The sequence below is a fragment of the Schistocerca cancellata genome, chromosome 2, assembly GCF_023864275.1.
Source record: "Schistocerca cancellata isolate TAMUIC-IGC-003103 chromosome 2, iqSchCanc2.1, whole genome shotgun sequence".
Lineage (NCBI taxonomy): Eukaryota > Metazoa > Arthropoda > Insecta > Orthoptera > Acrididae > Schistocerca > Schistocerca cancellata.
In genome coordinates this window covers 697,548,949-697,576,096 of record NC_064627.1, presented here as the reverse complement: position 1 = coordinate 697,576,096, position 27,148 = coordinate 697,548,949, and the positions used below count along the sequence as shown (strand labels likewise).

Genomic DNA, 27,148 nt, shown 5'->3' with positions numbered 1-27,148 from the left:
TCATTAATGATTCCCTCCAAGGGTCAGGATATTGACTATTCCTGAGTATTTTATTAAAAAATGCATTTAAGATTTCTTTAGGTTCAGGGTTAAGGTGCCATAGAATGCGACAGTGTATGCTGTTCAGGCCATATACAGTCTTGTGAGCTGCAGATAGTGCTGTGTCCAGTTCCCACATGGAGAAGGGTAGTTTATAGGGCTCTTCATTATTGTAGTTGAAATGCACTCTTTCCCTCTCTCTAACTTTTCGATAGGTCTCGAAACCAGGAACTCTGCTCAAGGATGATATTATGCATAAAAGTAAAGTGCGATGGTCTATATTTTCTGTACTGATATGACTTTCAGAACTCCATTGTTCTGGATGGCAGCTAATTGGCATGACATCCTTTTTCAAGAGATCTTCCTTACTGATTCCCATACTCAGTGGGGAATTTTGACCAGTTAACTGCCTTCAGGAAATTGTGCCACAATCACTTCTCTCTCTCTCTTCTTGAATGTCTGTTGGGCTTTTGCTCTCTCTATCTGAAAGGTTCCAAGGTTCTGTGCAGATGAACTGCACTTTTCACACTGACATCTGCCTGTCCATTATAGTGATTGATACTTATCGTTCCACCCAGGAACAGGCTGCCTCCTGTGAAAGCATGAGGATTTTGGTACAGAGTTATCAGTGTCTGAATTAGATCACATCAGGAATGTGATCCACCCAATCTTGGACACTGTCTCAGTGCTCAAGCACAGCCCACTGCATAGCATCTGTGAGTGCAGGAGAGAAAACTATCAGATCATTGGTGGACAATGGCCCTGTTGCTGTACTAAAATGTGTCTTTGTCCCTGTATTCAGGAAGCATATGGTTTCACATCTTAATATAGTGGCAACCGCTTAACCTTTTGGACAGGTAGAGTTGCAATCCCAGAGAGCACTGTGTGAATTGAAAGGAACAGTGGGGAAAGTTGGTTGATCAGCGCAAAGAGTGCCCCACTATCCAGTGGGTCATGTGGTGGGTGATAAATGGAAGAAAGTGTTTCCTGAAATGACACACTATGTACAGTGACAATAACTGCTTGCAGTGTGACAAGTGAGGAGTAAAGAGTGTCAGTGACAAACACTGCCACTACTCCCCACATTAGCCATTTTCCCACTTGGGTCATTTTCTATGTAGGTGATAGCCCCAAGACACATGAGAAACAGAATCCTTAAAATGTGTTTCCTGAAGGAATATACACAAGGATCTAGCCAGTGCTGCAATCTTTATCTCTCCTACAAGATTTCTGATGCCTTTTAAATTTGTCTCTAATATGTCCATTATCCATTTGTGAGGGTTGCCTTCCCTTTCTCTTTGCACATTGGTAGTGAGTCCAAGGCTATTGGCTGTGGACTACATGGGCCTGGTTGGTCCTTTAAAGTGATCACTTCCATTTCAAAATCACCATCATCAGAGATGGCAGCTGATTTTATCCCTGTGGCTTAACTTCTCATTCTGTTGGGCTTTGTCTTGTTCTTCAAGGTAACTATCCCTTTTTTGCATAGAAATGCAGGAAGGTGTCTGAGTGAGTGAACTAAGTAGCACTGGTAAGATACTTTCTTATTTTTGGGGGGAAGGGGGGGGGGGGCAGTGGTGACATATTGTACATCTTAGAACTCTGGGACACTGATTCTCTGGCAGGCACAGTTTTACTGGTGCCTGTAATTTGTTATGTGCAGCAACATGAGCAGGTGTTGTAGCAGGATTTGTGTGTGTGTGTGTGTGTGTGTGTGTGTGTGACAGAGAGAGAGAGGAGGGGGAGGGGGGTGTTGTGTGTGTGCGTGTGTGTGTGTGTGTGTGTGTGTGTGTGTGTGTGTGTGTGTGTGTTTGTTGACAAACTGTCTTTAGCTACGGCCTGTTTTATGACTGATTCAAATGAGTAATGACTGATAGAGGGTTGCTTGGCCTTAAACAATTTCTTTGCTTCCCACATGTAGCATTTCATGAAACTGTCTTGAGGCCATATCTTTTTCACTTGAAACACCTCAAAAGATTTGGAAAATAATGGTAAACATTTAAGCACAAGAAACCAGCCTTAATGTGACTCAGTGAAACTGCTGAATTGGAAGTTACAATGAATGTAGGCATTCTTTCAGGGATGTCATTTACTGTATTCATAATGTTCTACACGTCCACAATGCCTTTGCTACTCATTCCTTTGGAAGCGCAAAGAGGTTTCTATCTATAAGGCCTTCATATGACACTATTTCATGGCTGGAATTTAGAGTTTAATCCAGTTCCACAAATGGCAATTTCAATCAACAATGTACCATTTTTACTGACTTCAGGCCAGTTGTGATACCATCAAGATCTTTCTGTGACGTAGAATGGTGACACCTTGTCAAAGGTATGCTTTTCATTTCTAACAATAACAAAAACATTTTGACATCTCTGTCCCCTGGTACTGTAACTGTTCCTTGTTTGGTAGGTGTGTATTCAGGAGAACTACTCTCATGAGTTTTCTTGATGGGTTGGGTTTGAGCATTCACCAGCAGCATAGCCAAACCACTGGACATGGATTTTGAAGAATTGATAGGCTCCATAGGCACATAGGCATCCTACACACAGGTAGGGTAGCATAAGTCCACCCAGACAGAGATCTGCTTGCCTTAGTAACTCATACACAGAGGTGCAGCAGGTGCCCCAGAGGTAGCCCACTAGCAGCTATTCTGCCTCAGCAACTATGCATCTCATTGGTGCTGCACACCTTGAGACTGCTGTTTATTTTGTTATTTATTTTTAATAGAGGTTTATAGCATCCTTGTAATCTGGGTACATACGCCAAGATCCCCACTCCCTGTGACACACTACATCACACCCACTTTAGGAAACCCAGATTCATCAAGCCTGTACCCAGAAAATGAATGCTGTGCTTCATAGATGTTTGCCATTTAGAATGACCTGCGGAGTACATATGGCTTTATCAAAAATACCATGGATGCAATGAGCATTATACACACACACCCTCTGACCCTCTCCTTGCCCCTCTGCAGGTAACAGAGCATATTCTTGTAGAACCAAAATCAGCAGTCAGCACTTCTCTAAAGCTGCTTTTGCCATTTTATCACTGTCATTAAGGTCCTCATCTTTGCTTCCTTCTCCACTGCTTGAAAAGATGTCCCTACATTACTTATTACCATTTTCATTTAATAATCTTTCAGTGTCTTCATCGTACAAAGACAAAGATAATGCATGTTTCTACAAGTTTATTCCTATCTGAACAACCTGTCTATTACCTGATAAACAATTTTTTCACACAACAAAACACCAGCAATATCTGTTAGGTGATGCTTGCATTAGGTAGTGAGACCATTGCAGCTGATATACAACTCTAGATACATTTTGTAGAGCCTCCTGAATGTTGTTGACTATGGGCCCAAGTGCTGTTCATAGAGTATGTAATGCAACACCACCAGGCAGCCCAACTCAGTCCAGAAACTGTGCATGATGAAGCACTGGACCTGGCTGAGCCTAGCTCATAGAGAATGGCTGAGGTGTTAACCATATTGAAGAGCTGTATGCCCTCATAAAATAATGGCTGTTGTTGTCCTTTGTTGTTTGCAGTGCCAGCCCAGCAAGGCCATGTAGGTTAACATTACAAGGCCATATCAGTCAATCATCCTGACAGCTACCCCTGAAAATACTGAAAAGGAACAACGAGTTAGTCTGGCCTCTCCACAGATATCCATCTGTTTTTGTTGCATCTATTGTACAACTGTCTTTATCACTGAGTCACTCAAATCGTCCCATCTTGGTGAGGTCCATGGTCCATGAGGCACTTGTTTCTCTTAAGCAATTCAGTTTTTTTTCATCAATAGCTTACATCTATTATTTCTTCTCATTTGACTGAAATACGTCAGATGAACAGCTGTGATTTTTATGTTTATCAGCACCAACTTTTGTTAACATCAAGAATTCACCACTTTCTATCCAGACTTGTATATGTTGTTGTCTTCTGTGCTCCAGTCTATGTTCTTCAGAAAATTCAGAAACTTCTGATTTCAAGAAATCTGTTGATTCCTTATTACAGCCATTTGATACTTGACTTCCTCTAGGACCAGACTGCCTATGACATTTGTCTTCTTCTGCTTTGAGTACCACATCTGACCATTTCAGATCTAGGAATCTTGGCAAGAAATATCAGATTCAACATGATCACTATGAAAACTGTAGACTACTTCTGCTTTAAATTTGACTTCATGTCTCAGGACTAGTTTTCTTTGGTAATGACTCCATATCTGTTCCTGTCATTGACACATCGAACAAATTGTTCAGTAACAACCTTTTCATCAATCTGTCAACAGAAATGTTGGTTTATATTAACATAGCAGCATGGGCCAAAAATTATGAGGTGATCCAGTGTTCCTACTGTTTGATTGTGTTTATGATATATACTGCTCTATTCATTTCTATAGTTTACTTGGGTTCAGCATCATACAGCCTGAGGAATTATTTTCACATTCAGTCACATCATTTTGTTCAGGGGTATAGGGTGGAGGAATCAGTAATTCTGTTACCTTATGCGTGAGCAATTCCTTAAAATTTTTGTTATTGAATTCCTTGCCTCCATCACATCTAAAGTGTTTTGTTTGAGTTTCATGTACAAATTGTTTAAGTACATCATACAGTTCATTTTTTTGTGTTTCAGGAAGAAAAGTTCATTAAATTTATTGAAAGCATCTTTGGAAAATACATCTCTCTTATCAGTTGTCCATTGACATTTGCTTGTAGTAGTTTGTCAGTAACTGTGGATCAGTTTATTTGTTGTTTGGTATTCTGTACATCTTTCCTAATACACAACTGCCACAAAATTCTCCCTTGCAGTCATATATGTTGATGTCAAATTTGCTCAAGATGTTCTTAATGTTATGCTAATTTTGGTGACTAAAAGTGGTACACTTGGAGTATTTCATAGGGTGTCACTAAGTTCACTTGATGATAACAGTGTCACCAGTGGCTTTCTTCTGAATCAGTGTAGTCAAATGTTATATGATACATTTGCATCAGACACATATAAGATATTGTCAATTCTAGCAGTGTATCATTCACTGCTTCACCTAATGTTTGTATCAGCAGTTCTTTAGCTAAATACTGTATGCACATAGTAGTATCTTGTTTTCTCAGTGAAATCACTTATAGAACATTAAATGCATTGTAGAACGAAAATGCTGGTTATTCAGATTAATAATCTTCATAGCTCCACTGTCACAATACCATTTCTTTGGATCACTGAAGTTTCCAGCAGACACACCAATTATGCTTGAGTAGAAGCAATATTTCTTTTCAACATCTCATTTTGTTAAACATTATTGCTGTCACGAGTCTTCTGTGGACACTTCCCTCCTGTGTCCTAGTTGTTTTAGAAATATTTGCTTCACTCATACATTTGACATCTTCATATATCTGTTATTTTATTCCCCTTTTTGTGTTAGAAATGACAATTGCAGTTGATCCACTGCACTTTTTCATGCAGTTCAGTAGAACAGATTTTCTTCGATATGTAAATTTAAACTCTGGATTTCTGATGGTAAATTGTCCAAGAGATTTTTAAAATTATCATTTCCCTTTCTCAGCTTAGGAAAAATTCTACAATTTAGTACACTTTCAGACAATGTATTCTTTTCATATTTCATTAATTCATCATTCAGACTTAAAAAATTAATAATTCTTGGCAGCATAACTACAAGTGTGCTAATATCTTCATTTTCTATGTGTTTAATCCAAAAAAGATGTTCAGTTAACATATTTAAACCTTTCATGCTGCTACATTCAAGTTGCACATGTAATTTGTCCTACATTTCTTTAGCATTATTTCATGCCAAAACATGTTCAGCATCTGGTGTACATTGCACTTTCTGTCAGGCTTGGTAATTTCAGTCATCCTTTTGTCCTTCTATATATGCCACATTTTGTTCATATTTTCATTCCATGGCAACGCCACACATTCATAAGTACCATTAATATCTTCAAGATCATGTGAGCAGAGCAGCATAGAGATGTGCCATTTCCAGTTATCCCAATTCTGAGGTCCTACAAGTACATCAATATTCACTTTATAATCACCATTGGTACCCATAATCAAAATATCCACGGGTGTACTGCCGGTCTACAGTGTCCAACGGGCACAATATTTCGGCGATCATACATGTCGCCGGAGTGCGCGGAGGGAGTGCGCCGTGGGCGGAGGGTATTTAAATTTAAGCCAGTTACCCCTGAGCAGCCATAGCGTACGGATCTCCATACCGGCACATTCACAGGAGCTCAGTGCGTCAGTTCACCTGATGATGGCGACATGTATGATCACCAAAATACTGTGCCCGTTGGACACTGTAAACCGGCAGTACACCCGTGGATATTTTGATTATCAAATACGCCGGGAGAAACTTAAGAATCACATTGGTACCCATGTTTTTATGAAATGTTACTGCTACTGTGCATTTCAATTGGCAAAAAATTTCTTATCAGTCACACACTGGGTTTCTTTAATCTTCACTAAAATTATGGTTTGTTTATTTTGACATGGTCCTGGCCGATAATCTGTTATGAACTATTAGGATTGACCAACGCAGTTTCTTTTAAGAATGATTTATTCACAGGATATGAACTATTCACTAACAAAATGAATTACAAAGAGGTTTTATAAAAATCAAGGGCATTTCAAAATGTAATGAAATAGCAGTTTATAGTGAACACTTAACATTTGTCTTTTTAGTACAGCATTTCCAATTTCATTTATTCTCAATATTTCTAAATTGTGCAGCATTAGAAAACTTCACAGGCACACAGTTTGTGACTTCTTAACAGATTATATAACTTGTGACATGTACTATCTACTATTTGACTGTTCTTCTTTGATCTCACATTAATTCTTAGAATGTTCCCTCACTAAGTTCTCTGGTCAGCCATTCATAAAAGTCTTTTTGCACTCAGGTTACCATGAAAATAAAGAACACAAATTTTGTAAATTTCTGCATTTATCAGATCTGCCCCTCACACAGAATAATTTTTTTCTCTTTAGTAGAGTCTCCTCTGTTTGACACAAGTTTAAACTGGTCAAGCTGCACATGTATACCCATTATAAAATGAAAAATAAGGTAGAAACATACCTCTAAAGGACACAAACAGAAACTGGTCCTTACAGTGCTTTTCCCCCCAGAGCAGTAACTGTTTATTTGCTTCTTTAACTTACAGCTGATATAAGGTATTGAATTGCATAATATTTCACTACAAAACACAGCCAGTGACTCAGTTAACAGTCTCAATGCCACATACAAAACTATTAGGAGAGTTTTATAGTCAAGTATTGTAATAAGTTGAGCACCTTGGAGTAAGCTAAGATCGTTAAGAAATCAGGAGGATATTTGGTTCTGTATGTCGTCTGTATGGTGGAATATAAAATATTTATTACAAAACATAGACAAAAAAGGAATAGAGTGCAGGGTGGACTTTATTTTTCCATCAGTGTGAAATTCATAGAAAGTCGAACACTAGAGCAGAGTGATATGGATGTGGAAAGAAGAGTATGTAAAAGTTTTGATGAAACCACTGCAGGGTTAATCTCAAATGCTTTGGGTAAACCTCAATAAACTTAGATAAGATGGCTGTAACAAGATTTAAACTTGTAATCTCCTGTCTCTGCTGCAGTACCATCTTACTTGGTGACACTTGTAGGAATGAAACTGTATTATGTCTATTCATTTAGTAACTAAATTCTGTGAGAAAACAGCTGTCAGCATATCCTTGATAATCAGAAGTACAACTGCTGATCATGTGTAATTCAGTATCATCACAGAAACAGAAATATGTTTATTTTTATTTTCTAGAAAATTTGCCTTATAAAATGTATCACATTGAAGGAAGTGACATTTTAAAAAATCACATAAAATTTAATTTTTCATTGTCCTGGGTTTTTGTTAATATTTGTGTATAAAAGAAGAAAAGCAAGAAGCAAATATGCTATAATATAGATAAATATATACATTTTATTTTCATATTGATTAACAGCATACTACAATCAATAATTCATGTGTGACTAAAGTTACACCATTTTCTGCATCTGTTGGTCTGAAGGATAAATATATTTTTTAATGTTATTTCATAATTTGCTAAATACATGGAAAGTGTGTAATAACCAATAACAGTCATAAGGCAATTGCATCCCCTCCATTCAATCACCTCTGAAGTCTATAGTCATTTGTTTGTGGCTGCACAGAGTGAATTTCTTTTGAGTTTAATCTGACTAATCTGTATACATTTATTTCAGTTAACAGTCTTTGGAAAGTTTTCTTTCACAAACTCCACTTTTTTACAGGGACATATACCTCATAGATGAACCTCTAACAATGGTGGACCCAAATACACGAAGAACTGTGTTTGAGAAAGCAATTTTGACAGCCCTTAATGGAAAAACTGTCTTCATAGCCACAAAACTTACAACGGTAAAATTAAATATATAGTTCAGTTCATGCTCCCCACTAACTGTTAAATTTAAATGGAAATAAATGGCAAACTCTACATATCTAAAAGTTATCTTTGTGTTAGTATGTTTATATTTGTGTGTGTGTGTGTATGTGTGTGTGTGTTTGTGTGCAGTGGGTGAGCTATATTTTGAATTTAAGTAATGATGAAGCGTAATTCAAAAATACTTAGTTTTAGTTACTTTGTTTTTAATCAGTTGGATCACCATGTGAAGGCCACTAAGCCTTAGATCAGAACAAGAAGAATAATGGCAACAACAATGTACTGTATAAGAATGTAGTTCATTTTAAAACTCTTAATAATAATCGAGGGAAGGAGAAGCTCTGTTAGTGGAAACTATCTCAGCATTCATTTGGATCTATTTCTGTCTGGTTTATTGGATCAGACAAACTTTCCAAAAAGCTCACAGTAAAATATTTTGACGTTAATCTTTCTAATGTAACATAAATCCAAATAGTTGCTCACATTTGGCTACATGATCAAAATGAAATAAACCATGAAAAAAAGAAGTTGAGCAAAATTGTGAAGACACCTTTGATTGGCAGAAACATGTGAATCAAAAACAGGTGATTGCCATTTTAGAAGGGTATTCTATGGTCCACAGCCAAGGAATAACAAAAAAATTACTGAATTAAAATAGTGTGAAATGGAATAAAAGCTTGAGCTAGTGATAAATTACTTTCCCATAGTTACAAATATTGAGAAGTGTTTGCAGCCAGCCATTGTAGACAGATGAGGGCATGCAATTCTTATCAAAAGTGACAAAAAGAATCAAGGAATTGAAGAAAAGGAGAAGTGCTGAAATTTCATTTTAAATTGTGTATTGGTTGAATTTTTATAATTCCAATCAAAGTTATAGGAAAAAAAGAAAGGGAGAGTAAGTGAGTGAGTGAGTGAGTGAGTGAGTGAGTGAGAGAGTGAGAGAGAGAGAGGGGGGGGGGGGGGAGGAGTATGTGCTCTGTGTGAGAAAATTAATCTCAGCCATGGGATAAACTGTAATAGATTCAAATTAGTTTGAAAAAGACTACTTAGAGGAAACTGAAATTAACTGTTGGATTATGAATGGCTATGGATGTTGACATACAAAATGCAATACTTGGAAGAGGAAGAAAATCAGATAATACCAATGCCAATGCCTCTTCTTTAGTCTTTTTCTTCTTGTTGTTTATCCTGGTTTCTTGAGAACTCTTGTGAAGAGACATGATACAACAAGTTCTGTAGTGGTGTAGGACAACAGTGAAGTTAAACAACAGTTAATAATTTAACTTTTGAAACTGCCGGTTTATTGGCATTTATGGAAAGAAAAACACTCTCATACTCTCATGCGGTCAGGAAACCTCATGTAATATTTTGTGTGTGTAAAGGGCCTTACTACATCGCAAATCATTCTAATGAATTAATTAAGCTGCTTTACAGTGCTGCTAGGCAACATAATCAACAAGGTGATACATGTCTCAATTAAAACTGGACCTTGATATTTTGAATAAACTTTGGGTTCAATTTTTTTTTTCCCAAAATCAGCACTTGTCTGAAAATTAAGTTCAAACTTTGTGCATTAAGCCCAAATGCATTTGCAACTATTCTACCCAATTTACTGGACAGCTTGATCACACACTGGTGTGTAACATATTTCAAATCAAGCACGCAGGTTTCAGTTTTCCCTAATGGCCTAAACAACTGTTTTGTAATAATGTGATGTGGCTATCTCACATAAAGTTCAAATGAAACTGGTTTTACTCCCCATTCAAGTCAAGATCAAAATTCACCACATAGGTCTGCGAACTGTACACACACACTTTTAGCACTCTTAGTGATAACTCATCTCAGAGTAAAAGCCACACATAAATTCACACTTTTTTTATGCATACAACATTCAAAACACCTTTATATTAAACAAATAAATTACGGCATGTAATTACTAATTAAACATTTCTGATTCTGAATAAACTTCAAGAACATGTATTTCATAATCAATAAAATTTTATCGCCTGAGAGAAATTATTAGTTTGCTAAAACGGATTCAGATTAGAGTCAACTCGTGTCTGGTTGATGACATCACGAATCGACACTTGCTTGGAACGAACAAAATACCTGTACTGAAGAGAGGTTTGGAGGAAAGGTTAACTACTGAATTGGGGTGTTGTGGTTCCAGATTGTGTTGATTGGAATTTTGAGGTTTTGGAGGGAGTGGAGCTGGAAGTGGGAGATTGAGTAGATGGGAGAGACTGGGGGTGATGCCAAATGTCAGACAAGCCTGAGAAAATAAAATATGGGAGTGTAATCTGGCTAGGGCAAAGGCATGTTTGCGGAGGGAATGTAAATAAAACTTAATGGGGTCGTTGTGGAGGTGTTGTGAGGGTGACATGGTACTAGAAGGTGGAAAGTGTACCAAGAGGCTGAAATGAAAATGAAAATAAATATAAAAATATATGGGGAGAGAGCAGTAAAGGAAACAAAAGAAATATTCGGAGTAGGTATTAAAATTCATGGAGAAGCAGTAAAAACTTTGAGGTTCGCCGATGACATTGTAATTCTGTCAGTGACAGCAAAGGACTTGGAAGAACAGTTGAATGGAATGGACAGTGTCTTGAAAGGAGGATATAAGATGAACATCAACAAAAGTAAAACAAGGATAATGGAATGTAGTCGAATTAAGTCGGGTGATGCAGAGGGAATTAGATTAGGAAATGAGACACTTAAAGTAGTAAAGGAGTTTTGCTATTTAGGGAGTAAAATAACTGATGATTGTCGAAGTAGAGAGGATATAAAATGTAGACTGGCAATGGCAAGGAAATCGTTTATGAAGAAGAGAAATTTGTTAACATCGAGTATAGATTTAAGTGTCAGGAAGTCATTTCTGAAAGTATTTGTATGGAGTGTAGCCATGTATGGAAGTGAAACATGGACGATAACTAGTATGGACAAGAAGAGAATAGAAGCTTTTGAAATGTGGTGCTACGGAAGAATGCTGAAGATAAGATGGGTAGATCACGTAACTAATGAGGAGGTATTGAATAGGATTGGGGAGAAGAGAAGTTTGTGGCACAACTTGACTAGAAGAAGGGATCGGTTGGTAGGACATGTTTTGAGGCATCAAGGGATCACAAATTTAGCATTGGAGGGCAGCGTGGAGGGTAAAAATCGTAGAGGGAGACCAAGAAATGAATACACTAAGCAGATTCAGAAGGATGTAGGTTGCAGTAGGTACTGGGAGATGAAGAAGCTTGCGCAGGATAGAGTAGCATGGAGAGCTGCATCAAACCAGTCTCAGGACTGAAGACCACAACAACAACAACATGGGGAGAGATAAAGGTTAAGTAGAAAGCAAATGGAGATCTGGTGTGAAAAAAGGCGAAAAAGGGTTGGTTAGAGCTGGGCTATGTTGATCCTGTGGTGAACTTGTGTAGGTAGATAATGATGTGCATAAAGGTTAGGTGGTTGTGTTGCCGCCAAAACACGTTAAAGGGTGGAGAGATTCAGGAAAATTTCGAAAAAACTAAGTGAGGATGTATTAAAAGGAGTGGTATGGGGGGGCAGATTATGGAAATGAGGCTAACAATTGTCTGATGAAGAAATAATGACGTTAAAACCTGTGGGAAGCTGCTAAAAATGATCGGTGATGTGAGAAAAACGGAAATGGAAATAAAGCAAAAGTTATTAAAATTAGCCAAAAAGGTTGTTTAATAGCTGAAAGGAACTGTTTGTGAACTAGAAATGGTGGATTTTATAGCAGCGGTAGTGTTGAAAGTGGAAAAAAAAAATTTTTTTTGGTTATGGTTTGGAAGTGGGTTACGTATTATTACATATTATTGAGTATATATCGGCGGGATAAAATTGTATAGTGGATTACGGTAAAAAGGAGAAGGTGAATACAAAGTGAAACTACTGGCAAACGAATCTGCTCCAGTTTGGAATCCCTGAACCATTACACCAACAACCTGACAACAGCTTTCGCATCCCGCAACTACCCTCCCAACCTGGTACAGAAGCAAATAACCAGAGCCACTTCCTCATCCTCTCAAACCCAGAACCTCCCACAGAAAAACCACAAAAGTGCCCCACTTGTGACAGGATACTTTCCGAGACTGGATCAGACTCTGAATGTGGCTCTCCAGCAGGGATACGGCTTCCTCAAATCCTGCCCTGAAGTGAGATCCATCCTTCATGAAATCCTCCCCACTCCACCAAGAGGGTCTTTCCGCCGTCCACCTAACCTTCATAACCTCTTAGTTCATCCCTATGAAATCCCCAAACCACCTTCCCTACCCTCTGGCTCCTACCCTTGTAACTGCCCCCGGTGTAAAACTTGTCCCATGCACCCTCCTACCACCACCTACTCCAGTCCTGTAACCCGGAAGGTGTACACGATCAAAGGCAGAGCCACGTGTGAAAGCACCCACATGATCTACCAACGGACCTGCCTACACTGTGACGCATTCTATGTGGGAATGACCAGCAACAAACTGTCCATTCGCATGAATGGACACAGGCAGACAGTGTTTGTTGGTAATGAGGATCACCCTGTGGCTAAACATGCCTTGGTGCACGGCCAGCACATCTTGGCACAGTGTTACACCGTCCGGGTTATCTGGATACTTCCCACTAACACCAACCTATCCGAACTCCGGAGATGGGAACTTGCTCTGCAATATATCCTCTCTTCCCGTTATCCACCAGGCCTCAATCTCCGCTAATTTCAAGTTGCTGCCACTCATACCTCACCTGTCATTCAACAACAACTTTGCCTCTGCACTTCCACCTCGACTGACATCTCTGCCCAAACTCTTTGCATCTGTATATGTCTGCTTGTGTCTGTATATGTGTGGATGGATATGTGTGTGTGTGCGTGTGTATACCCGTCCTTTTTTCCCCCTAAGGTAAGTCTTTCCACTCCCGGGATTGGAATGACTCCTTCCCCTCTCCCTTAAAACCCAAATCCTTTCATCTTTCCCTCTCCTTCCCTCTTTTCTGACGAGGCAACACACATATCCATCCGCACATATACCAATATATGTGTGTGGATGGATGAGGCAACAGTTTGTTGTGAAAGCTAGAATTTTGTGTGTATGTTTGTGTGTCTATCGACGTGCCAGTGCTTTCGTTTGGTAAGTCACATCATCTTTGTTTTTAGATATATTTTTTTTCTTACGTGGAATGTTTCCTTCTATTATGAAGGAAACATTCCACGTAGGAAAAATATACCTAAAAACAAAGATGATGTGACTTACCAAATGAAAGTGCTGGCAGGTCGACAGACACACAAACGAACACAAACATACACACAAAATTGAAGCTTTCGCAACAAACTGTTGCCTCATCAGGAAAGAGGGAAGGAGAGGGAAAGACGAAAGGATGTGGGTTTTAAGGGAGAGGGTAAGGAGTCATTCCAGTCCCGGGAGCGGAAAGACTTACCTTAGGGGGAAAAAAGGACGGGTATACACTCACACACACACACATATCCATCCACACATATATAGACACAAGCAGACATATTGAAAGATGTCTGCTTGTGTCTGTATATGTGTGGATGGATATGTGTGTGTGTGTGCGAGTGTATACCCATCCTTTTTTCCCCCTAAGGTAAGTCTTTCCGCTTCCGGGACTGGAATGACTCCTTACCCTCTCCCTTAAAACCCACATCCTTTCGTCTTTCCCTCTCCTTCCCTTTTTCCTGATGAGGCAACAGTTTGTTGCGAAAGCTTCAATTTTGTGTGTATGTTTGTGTTCGTTTGTGTGTCTGTCGACCTGCCAGCACTTTCATTTGGTAAGTCACATCATCTTTGTTTTTAGGTATATATATAGCTTCTCCCCAGTCAGACTCTACCACTCCTACATGCATGTTGTTACCAACTGTTGTCTGTCCTGCAGATAGGGTTTGAGCCAGTTGCCCATTTGCCCTCATAGTCCATAGTGGCATGCTTTCTCAATAAGTATTCTATGACTCACAGAGTTGAAGGCCTTAGACTGATCACAAAAAATGCCTAGCTTTTGAACCGGCGTCATAAGTGATTATGCTCTTCCCAGGTATGCTGCTGTATATGATCGTCTTCAGTACATGATATTTCAGCGATCCATCTGGCCGCCATCTTCAGATCCGATTGCTGAGATACAGTTACACTGGAACTGAATGAACATCAGTGATGGCAGCTCCTTTATCCTCTGGTCCAGGCCACTATGCCTGCACAAGAAGCGTAAGAGCTGCCCCCTGTGAAGTGAAGAATTGCAGTGCCACCAGCAGTAGAAACTGGCAAAAGCAATAAATCACAAATTAAAATGTAGTGGATTGAAAACCAGACCATTGTTGTTTTATATAAGATAAAAAAGGGTTCCATATTTTGCATAAAGGAAAACCTTTGTCTCTATTAATATGATCATCAGACAATCATATTTCGATGGATTCCTTGAGTACACAACCCCTGTAACGAGAAGCTGGAGCAACAATTTGTGTGTCATTAAACGACATGTTATGCCCTTCGTTGAGACAATGTTTGGTGACGGCAGATTTATCAGGCTGGAGCAAATGTATGTGACGCTGATATTCCACACATTGGTCATGAACAGAGCGAATAGCCTGTCCAGTATAGGCCTTTCCACAATGACAGGGAATTTTATATACTCCATGCTTTCTCAATACCAAATCATCTTTAACAGATCCAAACAGGGCTCTAGTCTTGGCCAAAGCCAGAAAAACACTTTTAATATCATATTTCCTGAGAATTCTAGAAATTTTTGAAGAAATACTTCCAGCAAATGGTAGAAAAGCAACTGATTTACTAGTATCTGGCACTGGTTCCTGTGATGGTCCCTGTTAATTGGTCAACTTTTGGATGATAAAACTACTGAGCTGTGTTGCCATGTGTTGACACCAACATACTTTTTATTTAATGATGTATTTTTTTAACAAACTGACAGTGTGGCTGTGGGAAGTCCTCTTTCTCCTACTGTCACCAATCTTTTTATGGAATATTTTGAAGATATTGCACTCAGGACTTCTTCTATTCAACCCACATGTTTTTGGAGATACGCAGATGATATGTTTGGCCACATGGAATGGAAGCTCTTAATCGGTTTCTAGATTATTTTAACTGTCTTCATCCATTTATCAAAGTTTTTGATGCAAATTGAAAAAGATGGAAAATTACCTTTTTTGGATAGGAATTCAAGCAGAAATCTACCTTAGATTATAAGACAGAAATATGTGTGTAATATTGTACCTGATTTACTATTTAAAATAAATAACAAGGTACTGGGAGCAAGTAACTCAAATAGACAATTTGATAGGCCAAATACCAAATTGTTATAATTTACAGTGGGTCACAGTTACCAAAAATTATTACTGTATGTTTTAATAAACTTAAATATTTTTTGGAAAACAACTGAATTTTGAAGTAGATTCAGAGGATAGTGTGAAGTAACTACAAGAAGACAATTTCTTGTGTTGCTGTTGTTAGGTCCTGTTAGAAAGCAGAACAGTTGCTATTCAATGTTGATGAAATCTGACTCTGAGACACTTTGTCAGGACTAACATTAAATGACTGTTTGTATAATTTTAGCAGCCAGTTAAAAGTTTGAGAACTACTTTATGAAAGAGAATAATGTTACAATTTCTGTCTACTCCATGCTTTCTTACAGTCTACAGCATCCAATTACGAAAATAAAATGTTACTCATGATTTGTTATCACTCAAGCACATAGTGACACTTTGTTACAAGTTGTGAGTCATGTCATACAGTATCAAGAGTGTTCCACATATTAACAAAGAATTCAAGTCATTCACATTTTCATACATACATGATCAGCCACCATACAGTGCATGGCATAATGTATATCACACCACTGCTAGTAATTCACTTTCCTGTTCCACTTGCAAATGGAGCAAGGGAAAAACAACTGTCTGTGTGCTTCCATGGGAACCCTAATTTGCCTTTTCTTGTGTTTGTGGTCCTAACACAAGATGTATGTTAGTGGCAGTAGGACCATTCTGCATTTAGTTGTTGATTCCACTTCTCTAAACTTTCTAAATAGTGTTTCAAGAAAAGAAAATTGACTTCCCTCCAGGGATTCCTGTTTGAGTTCATAGAACATTTTCACAGTACTTGTGTGTTGATCAGACCTACTATTAACTAATCTAGCAGCACGCTTCTGAATTGCTTCAGTGCTTTCCTTTAAACTGACCTGATAGAGATCCCAAACACTCAAGCAGTACTCAGAATGAGGTTAACAGGTGTTCTATATGCAGTCTCCTCTTATATGAGTTATACTTTCATAGAATTATTCTAATAAGTCAGCAGCAGTCCTACAAGCAGCCTTTTGTGCACATTCCATTTCAAATCACTTTGCACATTGCACAATGATATATAATTGATGTGACTTTGTCATACAGCAGACCACTAGTACTGTATTTGAACATTACATCTTATTTAGCTTGCATTTTTCTGTGTCTTGAGCAAGGTGTCATTCACCACACAAATAGAGACTCTGCCTAAGACAACCTGTATCCTCATAAAGCACTGAATGCTGACACTTTACTATACACTAAAGTGTCATCGGCAAACAGTTGCAGACTGGTGCTAACCATACCCATTAGATTGTTTAGTACATGGGGAACAAGAGTGGTCCTACCACACTTTAATGATAAATTACTTCCATGATATTTATTTCTCATCTTTTTATCCCAGTCACATGCATATTATATGAGGGTAAACCTTATGATTAAACTCTCAAATGTTTTATAACATCCTGATAACAATTTCTACAAATGTATTATAATCAAAACATCATTGTCATAAATTTTCAATTTAGCATATCTTAATCTGTACTAGCAATATTATGAAAAGGAAAGTTGCCACTCACCAAATAATGGAGATGCTGAGTTGCAAATAGATACAACAAAAAGACTGTCACAAATAAATAAAGCTTTCGGCCAGTGAGGCCTTCATCAAAAACAGACAACAGGCAAACAGACACACACACACACACACACACACACACACACACACACACACACACACTCATGCAAATGCCAATGCAACTGAGACACATGGTTGCAATCTCAGGGAACTGGAACAACATTGCAAGCAGCAGCATAAGTGCATGATGAGAATGGCAACTGGGTGGGGGTAAGGAGAATGCTGGGGCAGGGAGAGGGTTTGGGAGGGAGAGTATAGTAGGAGTGGTGAACAGTGTAGTTCTGCAAGTTAGACGATGGGCAGCGGTTAGGTAGGAAGAGGGGGCGGGGCAAGCAGTGGAAAAGGAGAGAAGTAAAAAGACTGGGTTTGATGGTGGAATTATGGCTGTGTAGTGCTGGAATGGGAACAGGAAAAGAGCTGAATGGGTGAGGACAGTGACTAATGAATGATGAGGCAGAGGTTTATAGGAATGTAGTATGCATTGCAGGGAAAGTTCCCATCTGTGCAATTCAGAAAAGCTGGTGTTGGTGGGAAGAATCCATACGGCACAGGCTGAGGAGCAATCATTGGAATGAAGGACGGCATGTTTGGCATGTGTGCTCAGCAACAGGGTGGTCCACTTGTTTCTTGGCCACAGTTTGCCGGTGGCCATTCATGTGGACAGACAGCTTTTTGGTTGTCATGCCCACATAGAATGCAGCACCGTGGTTGCAGCTTAGCTTGTAGATCACATGACTGGTTTCACAGGTAGCCCAGTCTTTCATGGGATAGGTGATGTTTGTGACCATACAGTAGTACCGTATTTATTCGAATCCAAGCCGCACTCGAATCTAAGCCGCACCTGAAAAATGAGACTCAAAATCAAGGAAAAAAAATTTGCTCGAATCTAAGCCACACCTGAAATTTGAGACTCAAAATTCAAGGAGAGAGAAAAGTTTTAGGCCACACCTCCCAAATCGAAACAAAGTTGGTCCACTGTAATATGAGACACAATTTAGGTCAAATGAATGATGATACAGCTACAGTAGTTTGGTTCGAGTCGTAAGCTTAGCAGTTAAGCTTTACCAGGTAGTCATTGCTATGCATCAGGTGCTCCATCCGTATTTATACGAGTACCCTTCCTTTTTCATGTGCTTCGTCTGGTTTGAATTGATTGCTTATTTTTCTTTGATCTGATAAGTGCCGTTCTATTTGTTACAGGTGTTTACATCACTCGAAGCTGAAACTGCATTATTGTACTGTGTCAGTGTCATGCATTGTTTGTCGCATTCTGATAATCAGTGTTTATGACCTGTCTTCGTGCCGCTCGCGGCATGGCTTACTTTTGTGCGCCCTACTGCCGCTTCCAAAAAAAAAAAAAAAAAAGGCGAGGAATCTTCTCATTAGAGAAATAATGGCAAGAGACTGCTATTTGTTGTTACTTACATTGCTGCTTTCTTTGGTAATGATCAACAAGAACCAAATAATAGACTGCGGATAATAGAAGATGTTCTGAATGAGAATTTAGGGAAAATTTTTCTCTGTTTGAAAATCTTTGCAGATGCCTCTTTAGTACATTACATTCTGCACAGAAATTAGAGTCATCTCAGATTTAAAAATCTAGTCAGTTGTCGTGCTTCATTTCTGACTGTATCACTATTCGGCGTAAGAATAATACGAATATAAACATGGCATGATATGTATATTCTTACGCGTTTGCTGTTGTCTCACTCTATAGTTTCGTAGTTTATTAGGCAGACAGGATTTAAATGAGATAGCAGCAAACATGAAAGAATACATGGCAAAATGTTTATATTCATATTATTCTTATGGTGGAGAGAATACTGCATGTGATTCACAATCTATAAAAGTTCCTATTAGCAACCATCTCTTGTCACAGGTAGGAAAAAATTCAGAACATAGAGTTGGCCATATTGACAATCATCCCAAACAGTCTTGCCAGTCAGATTTTTGTAGTATATTGAAAGGCTGCTACATTCAAAGATGAACAATACAGAATTTCTATTTACTTCGCTGGATAATGTATGAAAATGCAGTGGTCGAAACTCGGGGCGGAGAAAAAAGCTCGTCTTCCACCTTTTTTTTTTAAATTTATTTACTGACGCAGAGGTTTTGGCGCCAGTATTTATCTGTGTGCCTACAAAGCATGTCTGTGTAGCGCTACATATATTCAATGGCAGAAGTTGGTTGTGGCGGCATCTACCAACATTTTACAGAACTTCCGCGTACTTTGCACTCGATTCTAAGCCGCATGTGGTTTTTTGGATTACAAAAACCGGAAAAAATGTGCGGCTTAGATTCGAGTAAATACGGTAGTTTGTGGTGGGAGGATGTATGAGACAGGTCTTGCATCTAGGTCTATTACAGGAGTATGAGCCATGAGATAAGAAGTTGGGAGCAGGGGTTGTGTAAAGATGGATGAGTATATTGTGTAGGTTTGGTGGATGGTGCGGGAGGGGTAGGAAGGATAGAGGGCAGGTCATTTCTCATTTCAGGGCATGGTGAGAGGCGGTCAAAATCCTGGTAGAGAATGTATTTCAGTTGCTCCAGTCCTGGATGGTACTGAGTTATTAGGGGAATGATCCTCTATGGACGGGTGGTGGGATTTTGGTAGGTGGTGGGAGACTGGAAAGATAAGGCACGGGAGATTTGTTTTTGTACAAGGTTGGGAGGATAATTACGGTCCATGAAGGCTACAATGAGACCCTCGGTATATTTTGAGAGGGATCGCTCACCATTGCAGATGCAACAATCACCAGTGGCTAGGCTGTATGGAAGGGACTTCGTGGTATGGAATGGGTGGCTGCTGTCAAAATGGAGGTATTGTTGGTGATTGATAGGTTTGATATGGACAGAGGTACTGATGTAGCCATCTTTCACACAAAGGTCAATCTAGGAAGGTGGCTTGTTGGGTTGAGTAGGACAAGGTGAAGCAAATGGGGGAGAGGTTTTTGAAGTTCTGGAGGAATGTGGATAGGTTGTCTTCACCCTCGATCCAGATCTTAAAGGTGTCATTAGTGAATCTGAACCAGGTTAGGATTTTCGGATTCTGGGTGTTTAGGAAGGATTGCTCTGGATGGCCCATGAAAAGGGCCCATCTAGAGAATCCTGCACCATATATCATTTTATTTCCTCATTTTGCATCAATTTAAACTTTTTTGTGAATTTTCACACGTATTTTTGTGAAATTTTTCGGATGTAATTCTATGTTATTTATGTAATTTTTTGCCTTTTTGCACCACCATGGATCCTTGCTCCTTCCACCTGTGTCAATACAGAAAATTTTCCTTATTCCTTGCCAGAACCCAGTCCCACATACTGTTCATGCTTTCTTGCCTGGCTCATGGGACCCCCCTCCTCAAATGGCCGTACCATCAAATTACCTGTCTCTAGCTGCCACCCCTCCTTCCATAATGACCTCCACCTGTTCAGATTCTGCCAATCCTTAGTCCTCATCAAAATGGTCCTGCAGAACCATATCAATCGTGCCCAAACCTCCTTGCTGTACCTTCTCTACACCTGCAAAATTCTCTAGCTGTAATCCCAAATTACTGGAACCCATAACACACATTGAAACTCTTGCCCTGCAGGAACTTGAGCAACATGCACAATACCACCTCAGAAAGCTCTCCACATTGCTCACTTCCTACTATCACCTTGGAGTACCACTGTCCACCACCACTACAATAATCTCCGAACCTCCTCCACATCCCCTCATATCTGACAAACGTGTCTCGCAGACCTACTATACTTACCCCACCATCCAAAACTATCTCCCACCACCATACAGAATACGGAAACTAAACAGATCCAAAACACATTCGTGAACCTTTCCTCCAAAAGCCTTAGCCCTGCAGAAATATCAGTCCTTTCCAAAGGCCTCACCTTTTGCCCCACTCCTGAAGTCAATCATGCAGGACTTGTTAAAGACATTCTCTCCTTCTCCTGGTCCCTACAGTGGAAACACTTATTTTCCACCAATCCCATCAATCAGACTTAACCAAAGACCAATATTGAACCCTGCCTAACTCAGTTCACTCCTCCATCCAACCGTGATGCACCGCCACTACCCTCAAATCACCTGCTATTAACTTTCCAGACTTTCTTAACCTCTAACCTTGCTTCAGCATCATTCCACAAATTCCTCAACATACAAACTAACCTTACATCCACAGAAAGAACCACAGTCAAGTATCTAAAAACTGATCCTGACCTTATTACCCTAACTGCTGACAAAGTTTACACTACTGTTTTTTTTTAACCACAAGAGTTGCCAGGGAGAATGACTCTACCAGATACTTCCACATACAAACCTTGCCACAGTGACTCCATTCCAGAAATCCAGCAGGATCACTAATCACTCCTCAAACCCTTATGCCCATCCCAGAACCTCACCCCAGAGTCCATCTCTCTACCCATCCCTCCAACTCCCCGCACTCCTACTTTCTACATGCTTCCTAAAGTCCATAAACCTAACCACCTGGGATGCCCCATTGTGGCTGTTTGCTGTGCCCCACTGAGAGAATCTCTGCTTTCATAGACCTATTACCCAAAACCTACCCTCCTATATAAAAGATACCAACCATTTCCTCCACCAACCCTCCACAGTTCCTGTCCCTTTACCACACAATGCCCTGCTTGTCACTATTGATGTCACCTCCATTTACACTAACATTCCTAATGCCCATGGCCCTACTGTTATTGAAAACTATTTTTCCCAGTGCAGGACAGATTCCAAACCAACAACCTCCTTCCTACTCACCATGACCAAACAAATCCTCACTCACAATTACTTCTCCTTTGAAGGCATTAACTCCAAACAAATCCAGGGTACAGCTATGGGCACCCACATGGAACACCCTATGCCAACCTTTTCATGGGCCATCTAGAGGAATCCTTCGTAGACACCCGAAATCCTAAACCCCTCACCTGGTTCAGATTCATTGATGACATTCTTGCAATCTGGATCAGAGGTGAGGACACCCTATCCACATTCCTCCACAACCTCAAAACTTCTCCTCCATTTGCTTCACTTGGTCTTACTCAACCCAACAAGCCACTTTCATGGATTTTGACCTTCACCTCAAATATGGCTACATCAGATCCTCCATCCATATCAAACCTAGTAGCCACCAGCAATAGCTCCATTTTGTCAACTGCCACCCATTTTATACCAACAAGTCCCTTCCATACAGCCTACCCACATGTGGTCATCACATCTGCAGTGACAAGCGGTCCCTCTTGAAATATACCAAGGGTCCTACTCAAACCATCACAGACTGTAATTATCCTCCCAAACTCGTACAAAGACAGATCTTCTGTGCCTTATATTTCCAGTCTCCCACCACCTCCCAAAGTCCCACCATCCGGCCACAGACAAGCATTCCCCTCGAGACTCAGTACCACCCAGGACTCGAGCAACTGAATTACAGTCTCTGTCAGGGTTTTGAGTATCTCTCGTCATACCCTGAAATGAGAAATGTCCTGCCCACTATCCTTCCCACCCCTCAGACAGTCGTTTTCCAGCATCCACCAAACTTACACAATATACTCGTCCATCCTTGCACATCCCCTGCTCCCAACCCCTTACCTCGTGGCTCATACCATTCTAAGAGACCTAGATGCAAGACCTGTCCCTTAAATCCTCCCACGACCACCTACTCCAGTCCAGTCACAAACATCACCTATCCCACCAAAGGCAGGGCTACCTGTGAAACCAGTCAGATCCACAAGCCAAGCTCCAACCACTGTGCTGCATTCTGTGTGGGCATGACAACCAGTAAGCTGTCTGTTCACATGAATGGCCACTGAAAAACTGCGGCCAAGAAACAAGTGGACCACCCTGTTGCTGAGCATGCTGCCAAACATGACATCCTTCATTTCAATGACTACTATACAGCCCTTTACATATGGTTCCTTCCCACCAACACCAGCTTTCCTGAATTGCACAAGTGAGAACTTTCCCTGCAATACATCCTACATTCCCTTAACCCTCCTGGCCTCAACCTTCATTAGTCACTGTCCTCATCCATCCAGCCCCTTTCCTGTTCCCATTCCAGTACTACACAGCCATTATTCCACCATCACACCCAGTCTTTTTACTTCTCTCCTTTTCTGCTACTCCTTCCTCCCCCTCCCCCTCCTCCTTTCTTTACCTCTCCCCTGCCCTCAATCTAACCTGCAGCACTACAAGCACTACACTGTCCGCCACCCCTACCATACCATCACCCCCCTCCCCCTCCCTGCCCAGTCTCCTCCTTACCCCCACCTAGTCCCCACTCCCTTCATGCACTTGTGCTGCTGCTTGCAGTGTGGTTTCACTTGCCTGAGACTGTAGTTGTGCACTTGAGTTGTGTTTGCATGAATATGTGTGTGTGTGTGTGTGTGTGTGTGTGTGTGTGTGTGTGTGTGTGTGTGTCCTATTTTTGATGAAGGTGAGTGGCAACTTTTCTCTTCATAATATTGTTACATTCCACCATGGCATTTTCCATTGTTTAATACCTGCTAGTCTACACAATAATTTCTAAGGTGAAATGATGTGCTTTCTGTTATTGCTCCAAATATATCAAAACTAACCCATTTTTTGCTGCAGATTTGTTATTTATAACTTTTTCCTCATGTGATACATGGGATAAACTCTGTTAAAACAGATTATTGTTTCTTTTCATATATTACTCAATCCTACATAGTAAATGGCTACCAGCTGTTCAGACCACTGAATAACTGAGTTTCAATGTAGTATCATGATGTAAAATCACAATACAACAATTGTTGTACAAGTGTAGTAAGTTACATGGCGTTTTTATTTTATTTTATTTATTTTATTATTTTTTATTTTATTTCATTTTTTTAATTTACAGTTTCTTACCCGGTGTGACATCATATATGTCTTGAAAAATGGAAAGATAATTGCGAGTGGACAACATGAACAACTAATAAATTCTTGTAATTATTATGCAGATTTGCTGACACTTTATATGGACAGCACACAAAATATTCAGGGGTGAGTCATTTGCTTGTAAGGAAATTGATTAAACTTGGTGTATGCTACCTTAAATTGAAATATTATTTAATGCAACTTTCACTAAAGCTAAAAAGATATCTCTATAGTGAAAGGAATCCAGGATCTCATATTTAGGTTTCCAATTACTTTCTTAATAAATTAAGCTCCTAAAATTAAGACCCTCACACCCCTTGGTCTTGAAATTTAAATGACATACATAGTTGTATTGAGAAGTAACTGTGGAGGCTAAGATTCTAAAAGAAATGGGAAAGGTACATGCTAGATTATAACACAAAGGTAAGATCTAGAACCAAATCACAAGCTACAAATGAAAATGAAAAGACATGTGTACAAGTATCCAAATGGAAGAAGGACTCTAAGGACAAGGCCTAGGGGTAACTGAAGACAAAAACAGGTTTTGATCACAAATGAGCAAAGAAATATAAATATCTAAAAGGGAACCATACATGAACTGAAAACAACAGACAGTAGGGAAGGTAAATTGTCTTTGAGGTGAGAAAAAGTGGTGTAGAAAAATTAAATTAAAATGGAAATTACAAAACAGGACCATGTAGTATCTGAGCCTGACAGTTCAAAAACTCTTGCAAATTCTGTCTGTAGATATGTGGGAGTTACTGGATTGCCATAATCATATCATAAGGTATTTGTAATTCTGTCTCTAAAAGTCAAAATAAATACTGATCAATATGAAATTGGTTATCAGAGAAGCATGCTGAGACACTGTGAAAGGAAGTATTGTATGTCAAATGAGTTCTGTCAACTGGAGTAGTACAGCAGTTGTATTTAATATTACTAAATTTCAATAACAACTTTTATTATTTTTGTTTAATACTAACATCTGGTCAGTCTAAGTATCCTTTCTCTCTTAGGCTCCAGAGCTATGACAGTGTTTCAACATTGTCATCTGATGTATTCAAGACATCAAGCAACCTGAACAGCAGTTTGAGCAGTGTCACAACAGCATGTGATGATGAAGTTGCAGCACTCACTGGTGAAGGTAGAATTTAAATTCTTCAGTAACTTCAAATGTTCAAGAACAAGCTCTGAAAGGAACAGTTGGATGGATGGTATTGAAATCTTCTGCTGATAGTCATCCAGCTGTTCTCTTTCCACACTAGAATATTTGTAAATTCAGTTAACCTGATCCAGAAATCCATCTTTCTCAGCAGTCAGTCACAACAAATTGCATATTTTAAATAACTTTTCCTTAATTTTATAGAACTGAAGTCATGTTGATGTCTACTACTCCTGTATGCAAATTAAAGGCAAATGCAAGTAACTGTTCTGGTTGAAGGATGAATCCCAATCTAATCTAAAGCTTATTCCCTCTGATTGTTAGCAAAACCTTCTTCAAGAAAAAGAAATAAATTTTTTTTGTTTTAATTGCTATAACCTTGGGATGTCCAACATCAAAGGTAGCAGGAAGAAAACTTCCTGCTACAGTTATTTAGTTGTGCATGGTGGCAGACCTGCATGCTGTGCAACCTTACGTAAACACAGGACTGTAAAACACACATAATGTGGGCAACACAAAATAAGATCAGTAATAAAAATTTATTAAGCTTTTGTACAGAGTAATACTCAGATTATAGCATTGAAAAATGCATGACTCGGTATTCAACGTCCAACATGCTGACTATCCTAACACATCGAAAATAATTAACAAATTTTGCAGGAGAGCTTCTGTGAAGTTTGGAAGGTAGCAGATGAGCTACTGGCAAAATTGGAGCTGTGAGGACAGGTCGTGAGTCATGCTTGGGTAGCTCAGATGTTAGAGCACGAAAGGAAAAGTTTCCGAGTTCGAGTCTTTGTCTGGCACACAGTTAATCTACCAGGAAGTTTCCAATTTAAAAAGGTTTACCAGAACTGCTGCATTTGATAGTACATTGTTCTGGCACTAACTAATAACTTCACTAAACATTCATCATGGGACCGAGGACCAAGCGAAGTGGCACAGTGGTTACCACACTGGACTCGCATTTAGGAGGACGACGGTTGAATCCCACGTCCGGCCATTCTGATTTAGGTTTTCCATGATTTCCCTAAATCGCTCCAGGCAAATGCCATGATGGTTCCTTTGAAAGGGCACGGCCGACTTCCTTTCCCATCCTTCCCTAATCTGATGAGACCAATGACCTTGCTGTTTGGTCTCTTCCCCCAAAACAACAACAACAACATCATGATGATTACTCATAAGTAGGATATGCTATTATGGTGGCACTTGGTGATGGAGTGGGCTAATGTAGACTAGAACCATAGCACTCTAGGCACCTTCACGTGAATTCGTCAGGAACTGAGGCAGATGTGAACCGGAACTGAACTCGATGTGGACTGCTGAGTGGAGTAATGCAATCATTAGCACACTGGAATCACATCTTGGAGGATGACAGTTCAAGCTCACATCTGGCCATCCTAATTTAGGTTTTCTGTGATTTCCCTAAATCTGTCTGAGCTCATACTCCATCTCTAATCAACTCACTGTTGATGGAATGTTAAACATTCATCTCCTCCTCCTCCTCCCCAATGTGGACTGAATGAGAGTGACTCTGCATCACTATTTGTTATGCGATTGGTGGGTGCACACATGTTGCTCCCCATGGCATGTACCCATGGCACCAGGGTAAACCCACACAAAACCCCAGTGAGGAGACAATCTGTGAAGTGTTATATCTCTCAATCTCTATAGGCTTTTCTGTGGGGTGAGGCTCAATGTT

General features: G+C 39.7%; 1 protein-coding gene across 1 annotated transcript in view; it reads left to right on the top strand.

The window, feature by feature from the left end:
• Window positions 1-27,148, top strand: part of LOC126162473 (ATP-binding cassette sub-family C member 12-like) — a 516,794-nt gene that overhangs the window by 283,692 nt on the left and 205,954 nt on the right. The window contains exons 16-18 of the mRNA XM_049919007.1: window positions 8,335-8,461; window positions 24,271-24,413; window positions 25,304-25,431. Coding sequence (XP_049774964.1) covers window positions 8,335-8,461; window positions 24,271-24,413; window positions 25,304-25,431 — 398 coding nt within the window. The remainder of the gene's footprint in view (window positions 1-8,334; window positions 8,462-24,270; window positions 24,414-25,303; window positions 25,432-27,148) is intronic.